The 12,777-nt window shown below is 46.3% G+C and overlaps 2 protein-coding genes across 2 annotated transcripts in view; both read right to left on the bottom strand.

Annotated features, from left to right (window-relative positions):
- The window catches only part of FAXDC2 (fatty acid hydroxylase domain containing 2), a 31,639-nt gene extending 26,558 nt beyond the window's left edge, over window positions 1-5,081 (bottom strand). Inside the window, exons 1-2 of the mRNA XM_032976887.2 lie at window positions 4,849-5,081; window positions 508-558 (exon numbers count right to left, since the gene is read on the bottom strand). Coding sequence (XP_032832778.1) covers window positions 508-558 — 51 coding nt within the window. The 5' untranslated portion in view covers window positions 4,849-5,081. The remainder of the gene's footprint in view (window positions 1-507; window positions 559-4,848) is intronic.
- The window catches only part of LOC116955719 (serine/threonine-protein kinase PLK4-like), a 42,680-nt gene that overhangs the window by 8,182 nt on the left and 21,721 nt on the right, over window positions 1-12,777 (bottom strand). The gene's annotated exons all lie outside the window — the stretch shown is intronic.

The following is a 12,777-nucleotide window of genomic DNA, read 5'->3' as shown; positions in this document are numbered from 1 at the left end:
TAGGCCACAAATACCCTGTCCAGTGGGACTCTCCACAGCTCTCTCTAAAAGAGACCCCTCTGCACCAGCAGTGGTGCGAGTGAAAAATTGCAGGACTGCACAGTCACATTTTCCCTTTTTACAAACTAATCAATAACTTAACTGTTTTTTTTTTATTTTACTAGGTCAGGCCCATTGAGCTATACAGCTTTTTCAGAAGCAACCTTTCACTATGAAAAATTATTGCTCAACAAAGTGGCTAATTACGTGTAAATCTATCGCAGCCTAATACTATAAATGAACGTTTATAAATGCGGAGGGAAAAACCAGAGGACCCAGAGAAAAATCCACGTGACCACGGGGTAGAACATGCAAACTCCATATATACAGGCATCAGGGTTGGGATCGAACCCACAACCTCCTGTATACCAGGCGAGGTAGTTAACGTCTCGCTTGTGTACATACAGTACACAGGTGAGTGTGTGTGTGTTTCATGTTGGGTGTGATTGTGCTCAAGGATTCTTCTACCTGTTTCACCCGCACTGGGCGCAGCACAGGAGCACAATTCTCCGATTTCATCTGTGAACAATGAAAGCACAATGCAGTGTTAAAGAGACAGCGTCGGTGAAGAAACAATCTGACAGAAATCCCACCAATTTAAGTTTGGTTCTGCACTTAAATTGGGCTAAATTCCAACTCTGAAAATTGGATTGGTTTGCCTGTCAGACAACAACATTTACGCATTCTCACCCAAAAAAAACCTTTATTATGCATATTGGTTGCAAAAGCCTACGTATTAAAAAAAAAATTCTCTATAGACAGAGTGAGTAGGTGGGAAAAGTTCTGCTCTTTACTGTGTGGAACATAGCTCACTTGAAGGGAATTTGAGAGATGGATCTCTGGTACCCTCATCTGTGGGGCCCGTTCTCTCAAGACAAAAGCTTTGCACTGCTCAGCGAGAGGTCGGAATAATTTTTTCCCATCTCGTGACATTGCCACAGCAGCACAATCGGGGACATCTTTGGGGAATATTTTTTTTTTATTAAAATAACAAAACAACCTTCAGCACTGCTTCCAGTACGTGGGTGTGGAATGGTAGTTTGTCAGAATACTCGAGGCCACTGGGGTAACTGCTGAAACATATGGGGGATTGGGGGGTGGAATATATGTACACACATCCAGAGCAGGGGTCGGCAAATCTGCGGCTCCGGAGTCGAATGTGGCTCTTTGAGGACTGCAGTACGGCTATTCAAATAATAAAAAGGCTCCTCTTGTTATTTTGGTTGCCGACCCCTGACCATGGGATTCCAGTTTACCGTGGAAGAGTCCAGTTTATCACGGGAGTCCATTTACCGTGGGAATCCAGTTTACCACGGGAGTCCAGTTTACCGTGGGAATCGAGTTTACCGTGCGAGTCCAGTTTACCGTGGGAATCCAGTTTACCGTGGGAGTCCAGTTTACCGTGGGAGTCCAGTTTACCGTGGGAGTCCAGTTTACCATGGGCAGGGGTCGGCAACCTGCGGCTCCGAAGCCGCACGCAGCTCTTCAAGGGACTGCTTCATGCGTTATTTATTAAGGACCACCGTCTCGTATTCACCAGCACGGTTCATTGCGGCTCTCTTGAAATTTTTGTTTACCAAATTCGTAAAAAAATTGCTCTTCTTGTTGTTTTGGTTGCTGACCCCTGATCTAGATTCATCAACACGGTACCGGTGTATCCCTTGATTTACGAGTTGGAATGACCGCCTCAAATATATCCCTGAATTTTAGTATTAACTTACAAAACGGGAAAAGCCATTCCGATTTACGAAATGTCATTTTCAGTGTGTTTTTTTTAAAGAATGTATCATCCCTTTAGTAAATCGAGGCGACTCCTGTATAATAAACTCGTTACACTGGCAGCTGCTTGGAACTTGAGACCAGTTCAGTGCTCTGACCTCTGAACCACCGGGCCACCTCCAAAGATCACATTACTTCAACAAAACACACAAAAATTCACCATGTGCATCAGAATCAGAATTTTAATTTGGACTGGAGGAGCAATCCAATGAGCTATAAAGTTATTTTTCAGAAGCGACCTGGCCACAAATAATAGCTCAACGAAAAGTGGGTTATCATGTGGAAATTTTGAACAGCCAAATACTATTCAACACGTGATGTTGATTTTAAATTTGGAGGGAAAAACCGGAGGGCCCAGAGAAAAATCCACAAGACCACGGGGAGAACATGCAGTATACAACATGCTTCGGAGTTGGGCTCGAACCCACGCTCTCCTGTATACCAGGCGAGTTAGTTAACACCTCACTACCAAGTTCGAGGCACAACAGTTCAGCCCGATAAACATTGCCAAGTTAAACAAACAAAAGCTAGGCCTGAGTGCTCCCTATTCACAGTTAGTGAATTACTCACATGTCCAGTAAGAGGGGCATGGGGTCAGAACATTGCAACATATACAAAAACACGATAGGAGCGCAAAGTATAGGAAAGGTAAGAAGATAACAAAAAATACAAATAAAACTAAACTTTTTTATTTCACCAGGTAAAGCCCACTGAGCTATTAGATTATTTTTCAGAAGTGATCTAGCCACAAACGATAGCTCAATGAAGTGGCTTATCACGTCTAAATTTATAGCAGCCAAATAATCTCAACGATTACAAATACTTCTCAGCCTTAAGCGTTACACACAACCATCTACTCCTATGCCTTTTAAAGAGTTCAACTGCTTGTCAGCTTTGCCAAGAGCAACATCAAGTAACAGCTGCCATGTGAATGCCATGCAAGTCAACATGTGCGGTAATTAAAGCAATATGATTCCTTGAAATACACACAAGCACTGATGTCTTATCGCACGGGTGGCAAGGTAATGTCAAAAGATTGTACCACACTCGTCTCATGGTCCAAGGTTCATTGGCTTACAACTGTGAGCATGCACCACCACCCCCAGAGAATGACCGTTCGTAGCCTCTCCTGTAGTACTGCAGTATGACATTTATATGACAAACAATACACGGGGATAAGCCACTTGGGGTGCTTTAAGCAAACCAGCCACTGGATCTCCTCCCTACACTCCACACCACTGACCTGCGTGACGAAGTTTGGTTAAAACAATATCCATAATAAAGGTTTTGTTGTGATGGGTTAGATAGCGTAAATATGAATGTGTATCGTTAACCCACCACCCCGACAAAGCCAATGAGTAAGGTTTGTCACGTAAACAAAACGTGTCAATTCGTTCCTGCTTCAACACACTCTGGGTGTGTTAGGAGAGTAAACCCACAAGCCACAACATTTCCAATTTGAGTCCTGTGACGTTTTTGCCGGTGATCACAACAACCATCAGCTTCATCGGGCGATTTGCCAGAATTGTGAGAAAGCCTCCTTCCTGCTTCGGATCTCGCTGAACAATAACTCACAGGGCGTGCGGGGGAGGGGAGATGTCTTCACGTAGCAGTGGATTGGCAAAGAGCTGTAAATAATGTTATTAGATATCTTCACGTAGCAGTGGATTGGCAAAGAGCTGTAAATTGTGTTATTGTAGGAGGCCCTTGGGACCAAAATACTGCAGCTGTATGCAGCAAACGGCAGAATTAATATCCAATGTCTAAAACGAAATAATGGAGAGAGGAAAGAAAAGACAATTTTAACAATGGTACATTAACAAGACCTTGTAAAGCCACTGCTGGATGAAGATATCCTACAGCACCCTGTTATGCACGGTGGTAGTCACCCCATACAAAGCCATACCTGTCAACCCATACAGTTTGCCCGTATTCTTGTACAGAGAAATAAGAGTTTTCGGGTCCATACGCAATACAGCTGTTTCAACAGACAAAAACATGTTTTGGTCTGTTTAACACGTAGGCTTTCGCGACCAATATTATACACAATAAAGTTTTTGGGTTCGATCGCGTTTTTTTATAAATGTGTCGTAACCCTCCACCACCCAACACGGCCAATCAGCAAAAAAGTGTCACGTTGACTAAAAGACAAAATAGTTCACTACTTTAGCCCACCGGTGTGTTTAATAGTGAATCCACAACATTTACAATTTTTGAGTACGACGTTTCGCTGGTAATTACATCACCAGCAGCATCATCGGGAAATTTGCCATTCTGGCAAATATTTGTCTTTTGTCAACGTGACACTTTTTTGCTGATTGGCCGTGTCGGGTGGTGGAGGGTCACGACACATTTATAAACAACGCGATCTAACCCAAAAACGTTTATTATGAATGTTTTGGTCTATTTGTTTGTGTTTCTACCTTTTGATGGGACTTTATAGGATGAACATTGGGATTTATAAGGGGCACGCGGTGACCGACACGGTCTGAATTGGTCTGTAATAAGGTTAGGGTGTTGACAGGTTTGCAAAGCCATCGTCTAGGTTTGTAAAAAGTTCTGCATTCGCTCCCGAGGTCTGACGAGACCCAGGCGCCGATTGTTATTCTTATAACGAGAGCAAAAGTAACGAAACGTTGCGATGTAATTTAACCGGCCAGGATCAATCCACTGCTGGATGATGAAAATTCTCCTCCAGCAAATGGTCCCCATCTCTAGAGATCCTTTGTGAGCGGTAATAATCCGCACAAAGGGTTCTAAAAAAAACCGGTTTATCTAATCGCTCCATCTCTATTTTTGGGGCGTCGCGGGAATGTAATTCCATTCCACATTCCCGTGACGGGGGATAAGTCCATCCAAGACGCGAGCAATTAACAACAAATAAAAAAACACCCCACGCGACACTGCAAGCGGAACAAAGGAACAGCAGCAGCAACAACAACTACAAACATCGGAAGGTTGAGCCAAGTTGCTCAACTACCGATGATTATTGATTACCAACAACGAAGGGCGGCCCTCTTCGAGATTTACCTCAGACGAGCTTCCAAACCCCGGCCGGAGCGAGCGAGGGGCGCCTGCGAGCCAACCGACCGAGCGATAAGTTGCGACGAAGGCGACGAAGACGACGAAGTTTTATTCTGCTGAGGCGAAGCGACGCCGGCCGAGAAAGACTTTCGGCGACGGCAGCTCCCCGTCCCCAAAACAAAAACACAACGCCGACTGAGCGCTCGCATCGATTGATTCGAATCGTAACTCCTCCCCGCACGCCCACCCAATCGATTCCTAGCTGCTAGTTGAACACGTGGGGAAATCGCGAAGTTCGATTGCTTTTTTTTAATGCGATTCTCGCGCGCCTCGTGCGCTTCGGCGGATGAATTAATGGATCGTGACGGGGGAGAATGAATCGATGTTGCGGAATCGGAATCGCAGAGGGGATTAGATAAACACCCCGGTGCCGGTCACCCCCCCCACCACCACGTGATGTTTGCGAGCGCGAGACTTCCGAGGACAATAACAAGTTATATTTAAAGATAACTGTTATCAAAACACGCTTTAATTAAATGTACCGTACAAGTGATGGCAGAACTCCACGACTCCAGGAAGCTTGCCACGACGAAAGGGACCTTGGGAAATTACAGCCAACCTGAGTTGAGCGTGGACAATTAGACCCAAGCCGAAACATTAGATATACAAAAGATTGCTTAAAAATATATATATTTTATTATTTTTTTATGATAGAACATAGTATTGTCATCAGTGTGACATACGCATACCAAGTGTGCAGTCGATACGCCATTGGGAAGTGTGTTAAAATTAAGTTACGAGATTTGAGGATACAAAAGACAGAGTGAGTTAAATAAAAGCGTGTAATAATAATAAAAAAAATCGTGTAAATAACCAAACCACCGACCGAAGCTCTCGCGAGAGCTCAGCCGGGTGGCGTCGACGTTCGGTTGAGTGAACGAAACAGGTGGACTTTCTTACTGGCGAAACGTCGAACTCGAACAAGCAGCGCTCTCAAAAGCCATCGGCTGCTAGACCACCCAGATTTCATGGCCTTCCAAAGGCCCACAAAGAAGGTACCCCGCTCCGTTCTATCGTCTCCACCATTAACTCACCCACCTACAAACTGGCCTGATTTCTGTCTGAGACCCTGCTTCCTTTCACGGGCAAGACCACCTCAGCTGTACTTAACTCAGCCCACTTGGTTTCTCTAATCAAGGACATCTCACTGTCTCAAGATGATTTACTTGTCAGTTTCGATGTAGTCTCCCTGTTTACCAAGGTACCTGTACCTGATGCCATTGCAATCATTGAAGACTTGGTCCAACAGGGACTGAATCCAGATGTACCAACTTTGGTAAGACACTGTCCTACCAACACTTACTTCACCTGGAATGGTACATTCTACAAACAAAATGAGGGTACCCCAATGGGTTATCCCTTATCGCCAGTGGTAGCAAATGTTTTCATGGAGAAATTTAAGACAGATGCCATCCAGACATCCACCCTACGTCCTTCCTTGTGGAAGAGATACGTAGATGACACGTTCGTCATCTGGCCACATGGCCTGCCAGCACTGAACCAATTTCTCAACCACATCAATTCCATACACCCGTCTATCAAATTCACCATGGAAGTGGAAAAGGATGGCAAGCTACCATTCCTGGATGTTTTGATCGAGAAGAGACCTGGTGGCTCGTTGGGACACTGTTTACAGAAAAGCCACCCACACGGATGCCTATCTAAAGCCTGACTCCCACCACCATCCAGCCCAGAAGAATTCCCCCATCAAAACACTACACCATAGGGCCCGTTGCATCTCCGACCAGTACCACCTAGCCAGTGAGCTGGAGCACGTACACCAAGCCCTCAGGATGAATGGATATTCTGACCGTACAATCTGCAAAGCTGTCTCCCCAGCTATGGGGAGACAACCATCTGAGGATCCAACCAATACCATCACTTTGCCATACATAGCAGGGGTTACCAAAATTATTTCCAAAATCTTAAACACAAGATCCAGGTTCGTTTCAACACAGTACACAAAATCCGTGAGTTGATCCCATCTGTAAATGATGTGATTCCTGATATGCAATACCCGGGTGTCTACAAACTGAGTTGTGGCTGCGGCAGCAGTTACATTGGGGAAACGAAACGACATGTCTCAGACCGCTTTTGCGAACACAAGATAGATCTGAAACACGTTAGGGGGCCGTCCATAAATGACTTCACGCGATTTTGGACGATTTTTGACCCCCCCCCCCCCCCCCCGTCGTCACACGGCGTCACAAAAAGTCAGACACCCCCTCAAATATGACGTCACAAAGCTCTGCCCTCCCCCTCCCCAAAACCATATTTCCATTTTGAAAATAGAACATACTTCAAATCGCTTTGAACTATTGTCATTGTAGTGCTTATTTAATGTGCCGCTGCACTCTGATGTTGTAGGAGAAAATATTGATTAAAAAGTCTATTTCATTAAGGAGAAAGTGTTTATATTTATTTAAAGTTGCGCATTTATATGTGACGTCACATTTCTCAAACCCCCCCCCCCCCTCGTCACACATCGTCACAAATGTCTGACCCCCCCAGGTGCGTGACGTCATTTATGGACGGCCCCTAGGACCAATACCTCTGTCGCAGATATCATGGAGTAATCGCGGTGACTTAAATAAGCAGATAAGCAGCGCTAATATTTTTCGTTAATTTCATGAGAGAGGGCATTAGAAGCCATTCTCTGGGGGTGGTGCATTCGCTATGTCACAATCGCGAGTGTTGAACCAATGAACCTTGGACTGGCCAGTGTACAATGTTTGACATTACCTTGTCACCTGTGTGATAAGACATCAGTGTTGGGAATTTGTTTGTGTGCCTGCGGGTCAATGCTCTTTTCGATTGAAAGGGATCATGTATGTGGTGGTGGTGTTATAGGGAGCGCTAGCGTAGTTGTTAGCATGCTGCGCTACGAACCCGGTGATCCGGATTCGATTCCCGCTCACGGCCAACATTAGTGGCTATTATACTCTTTGGTTTTTTCAGTAAAGTCACGTAGGTAAAATAAAAGAAAACTAAATTATTTTACCTACGTGACTTTACCGAAAAAACCAAAGAGTATGAATCATTGCAGTCACAAAAGCTTCAAATCTAGAATCAGTGGCTATTATCTGAACCGGTCCAGGGCCTCCCTTAGGTCGACTCAGCCGCAAATGAGTACCTGATGTGGTGTGTAAAGATCAGCACTAGGGAGATAAAAGCGTCCAGGTATGGTGCTGGCCATCCCCTCGTGTGCTTTGTCGGCTTTCATAGGTGCTCACTAACAGCACGTGCCTGAACTGTCTGTTAAGGCTATACGGGGTGGCTTTGATGTTGATGATGGTGGTGATGATGGTGGTGATGGTGGTGATAATGATGATTAGGGCAGTTGTGGAGAGAGTGGAAAGTTTCCCATACCTGGGCAGTGTGCTCATGACCGGCTCCGGTTTATCAGCAGAGATCTCACTCCGAATCAGTCGAGCGACAATATCTTTTCATCAGTTGCATAACGCTGTGTGGAAGCTACCTGGTCTGTCGCTCTGCACGAAGCTTCAGGTCTTCTCGGCCACGGTCATTCACTTCCTTCTCTACGCTTGTGAAACGTGGACCCCCCTAATGGAACATCTACACTTGTTTAGAAGCATTCATGCTGGCCTGCCTACGATCAATCCTGGGTTTAACCAGGCTTGATTGTGTGAGGAGATCACAAATCCTTGAAAGATCTGGACAAAGTCCCATCGGTGAGCTCCTCCAGCAGGCAAGGCTGCGTTGACTGAGTCATGTAGCCAGCATGCCCAGTCACCGCATGCCGAAACAGCTTTTGTTCGAACGGTTCGAGGGGGCTAAACGGGCGAGGCACGGGCTAGAGAAGAGATGGAGTGATGTGGTACAGGAGGATGTGGAGCTGAGTTGACTTGCCGATGTCGGTACCAGCGGTGTCAAGATCGGCCTCTGTGGAGGAGGCTCGTGAATGACGCTACTGGGCAGTTGGAGGCAGTCGCCCTCCAACAACAACGGAGGGCGGAGGAGCGACGCTCACAACAACGAGTGGAGCGCCGGGTGGCTAAAGCACAGCAAGTTGGCATAGTAGGGGGCACAGGTGGTGTATCGGCCAGTCGTCTCAGTCAGTCGACCCATGGCACCTGGGTCTGCCCCGTGACCTCCTGCCAGCGGGCGTTCGACACTTCACATGGCCTCAAGGTGCACATAGTCTGGCACAAGGGTCGTGGTGACGTCACCACCACTTAGTGGCGAATGGCGGTTGTTGTTGATGATGGTGGTGATGATGGTGGTGGTGATAATGGTGATGGTAATGGTGATGGTGGTGATGGTGGTGATGATGGTGGTAATGGTGGTGATGATGGTGGTGTTTTATTTCATTTGAGGTTATTGACGTACGCTACGGGGCAGTTGGAGGCAGTCGTCCTCCAGCAATAGTGGAGGGCGGAGGAGCGAAGCTCACAACAACGAGCGGAGCGCCGGGCGGCTAAAACACAGTGAGTTGGTGCAGTGAGGAGAAGACACGCGGTGCATCCGTCAGTCATCTTGCTCAGTAAACCCATTCCACCCGGGTCTGTTCCGTGACCTGCCAGCAAAGCGCGCCTTCGACGCTTCACGTGACCTCAAAAGTGCACCTAGCCTGGCACAAGCACTGTGGGTTGTCGTCACTGCCACTTAGTGGCAATGGACGATTGCCGTTTTCTTACATGGCGCGTGTTTGCTTCGGGGGCAATTGCACACCATCTTCCGCTTGACTGTGCTCTTGGCAAAGCACACAGGCAGGTTATTTTCATAGACAAATTAGTTTTTTTTTTCTCTCTCGCAGGACGCTGTGAAGCGGATGGCTCGAGCTGACACAAAGGTGGAAAGTGTTGGCGAGATGCGGCATCAACGGCTATGGCCGTGATGACATCTCGATCTCGATCGTCATCATTATCATCATCAACACCACCTTATGAAACAGAAACGTGTGTAATTAAGCGTAGGTTTTCGCGATCATAACTAATGTTTTTGGGTCAGATCGCGTAAGTATAAATGTGTCGTGACTCTCTACCACCCCACACAGCCAGTAAGGCTTGTCGCGTCAACAAAACATGCCAATGAGTTACTACTCAGCCTCCCAGTGCCAGAATAGTGGCAAATCGCCCACTGATGCTGGATGTAATTACCAGCGAAACGTCATAGGGGCCATCCATAAATGACGTCACGCACCTGGGGGGGGGGGGGGTCAGACATTTGTGACGATGTGTGACGAGGGGGGGGGGGTTAGAAATGTGACATCACATCAAAATGCGCAACTTTAAATAAATATAGACAGCACGTTCTACTTAATAAAATAGACTTTTTAATAAATGTTTTCTCCTACAACATCAGAGTGCAGTGCCACATTAAATACGTACTACTACAACGACAGTTTAAAGCGATTTGAAGCATGTTTTTTTTTTTGGGGGGGGGGGTGGGGCAGAGCTTTGTGACGTCATATTTGAGGGGGGGTCTAACTTTTTGTGACGCCGTGTGACGAAAGGGGGGGGGTCAAAAATCGTCCAAAATCACGTGACGTCATTTATGGATGGCCCCTTACTCAATTTGTAAATATTGTGTATTTACTCTCCAACAAACCGGTGGTGGAGGGTTAAGACACGCGATCTAACCCAGAAACCCTTCTCATGGCTCTAGGGTTTGGTGTTACATGTGTAGTGTTGTAAAGACGAGCAGACTTCTTAGGAGGCACACTCTGTTTATTGTATTAATTCCTCATACAACGCTTAACACACACAAAGGAGATACGGTCCCCTCACCCGATACCCTAGGGAGGTACAGCCTCCGGGCTTGGCGGGACTCACACGTCTACCGCTAACCTCCTTGATACCTAAGGAGGTACAGCCTCCCGACTTGGCGGGACTTACACGTCTACCGCTATCCTAGCCTAGAGTCCTCCGGCTAGGACCTAGGGGAGGCTATCTGACCCACCGCTGGCCTGGTGGGTCCTGACCACTGGGTATGCCGAGCCTTAGCCCTTAGAAGGGCTGTGAGGCTGGTCCAAGGTCCTGGCTAGGCTTCAGCCCAGTCTTCTGTCTTCGTGCAGGGAGAGAACTCCCCGAGGTCTGTTGGGTCACCCGTCTTATACTCCTTCGTGGCCATGTAGAACCAATCATACATTCCCACGTGGAACCGTCTGATTGGTTCGTACCAAACCCTGGCTACGATCCATTTCACCTCGACTGACCCCAACCGTTGTACCCAGAGGTAATGCTGCACTGCCCTGGTGGCAATGCAGGTTACGCAACAGTGCGTAGTTAACACCTCTACACATGTTATTTATGTAGTTTATTGTTAAAAATTCGGTCACAGTTCCTATGATCACTGTTACATTGCATTTATGGCTTTATTTTGGTGATTTTGAAAAGTTTTTTGGTTTGGCCATGTTTTTGTTTATTGTAGTACGGAGTTAGACTGAACGCCTTAATCTAAGTTGTCTTGTGGTTGTTGTTGTTGTTTGACTTGCATCCCACTGGGATTTTTGCACACAGCGTTGGTGTACGGTGCTATTTCAGGAATATTTTGATGTTTTTTTCCTAGATTTTCTGTTTGCACAGTCACATAGTCACTTTAAGATGTTTTCTTGTTCATGTTTTGTTTTTTGTTCAAGAGCCGAATGGCTCACAGGGCTATACCAAATAAATGGAACTATGGAACTATGAATAAACGTGTGTGTGGTAGAAGGTCGATGTGTTTATTTTGCTCGTGGCCCTTCGTCAGAGTACAGTGAGGGAAAAAAGTATTTGATCCCCTGCTGATTTTGTACGTTTGCCCACTGACAAAGAAATGATCAGTCTATAATTTTAATGGTAGGTTTATTTGAACAGTGAGAAACAGAATAACAACAAAAAAATCCGGAAAAACGCATGTTAAAAATGTTATAAATTGATTTGCATTTTAATGAAGGAAATAAGTATTTGAGCCCCTCTCAATCAGAACGATTTCTGGCTCCCAGGTGTCTTTTATACAGGTAACGAGCTGAGATTAGGAGCACACTCTTAAAGGGAGTGCTCCTAATCTCAGCTTGTTACCTGTATAAAAGACACCTGTCCACAGAAGCAATCAATCAGATTCCAAACGCTCCACCATGGCCAAGACCAAAGAGCTCTCCAAGGATGTCAGGGACAAGATTGTAGACCTACACAAGGCTGGAATGGGCTACAAGACTATTGCCAAGCAGCTTGGTGAGAAGGTGACAACAGTTAGTGCGATTATTCGCAAATGGAAGATACACAAAATAACTGTCAATCTCCCTCGGCCTGGGGCTCCATGCAAGATCTCACCTCGTGGAGTTGCAATGATCATGAGAACGGTGAGGAATCAGCCCAGAACTACACGGGAGGATCTTGTCAATGATCTCAAGGCAGCTGGGACCATAGTCACCAAGAAAACAATTGGTAACACACTACGACCTGAAGAACTGAAATCCTGCAGCGCCGGCAAGGTTCCCCTTCTCAAGAAAGCACATATACATGCCCGTCTGAAGTTTGCCAATGAACATCTGAATGATTCACAGGACAACTGGGTGAAAGTGTTGTGGTCAGATGAGACCAAAATGGAGCTCTTTGGCATCAACTCAACTCGCCGTGTTTGGAGGAGGAATGCTGCCTATGACCCCAAGAACACCATCCCCACCGTCAAACATGGAGGTGGAAACATTATGCTTTGGGGTTGTTTTCTGCTAAGGGGACAGGACAACTTCACCGAATCAAGGGGATGATGGACAGAGCCATGTACCGTCAACTCTTGGGTGAGAACCACCTTCCCTCAGCCAGGGCATTGAAAATGGGTCGTGGATGGGTATTCCAGCATGACAATGACCCAAAACACACGGCCAAGGCAACAAAGGAGTGGCTCAAGAAGAAGCACATTAAGGTCCTGGAG

The sequence above is a fragment of the Petromyzon marinus genome, chromosome 61, assembly GCF_048934315.1.
Source record: "Petromyzon marinus isolate PM22_M1 ecotype Great Lakes invasive population chromosome 61, UKy_Petmar_22M1.pri1.0, whole genome shotgun sequence".
Lineage (NCBI taxonomy): Eukaryota > Metazoa > Chordata > Hyperoartia > Petromyzontiformes > Petromyzontidae > Petromyzon > Petromyzon marinus.
The sequence above is the reverse complement of the archived record's forward strand: the minus strand, read 5'-3'. Positions and strand labels throughout refer to the sequence as shown.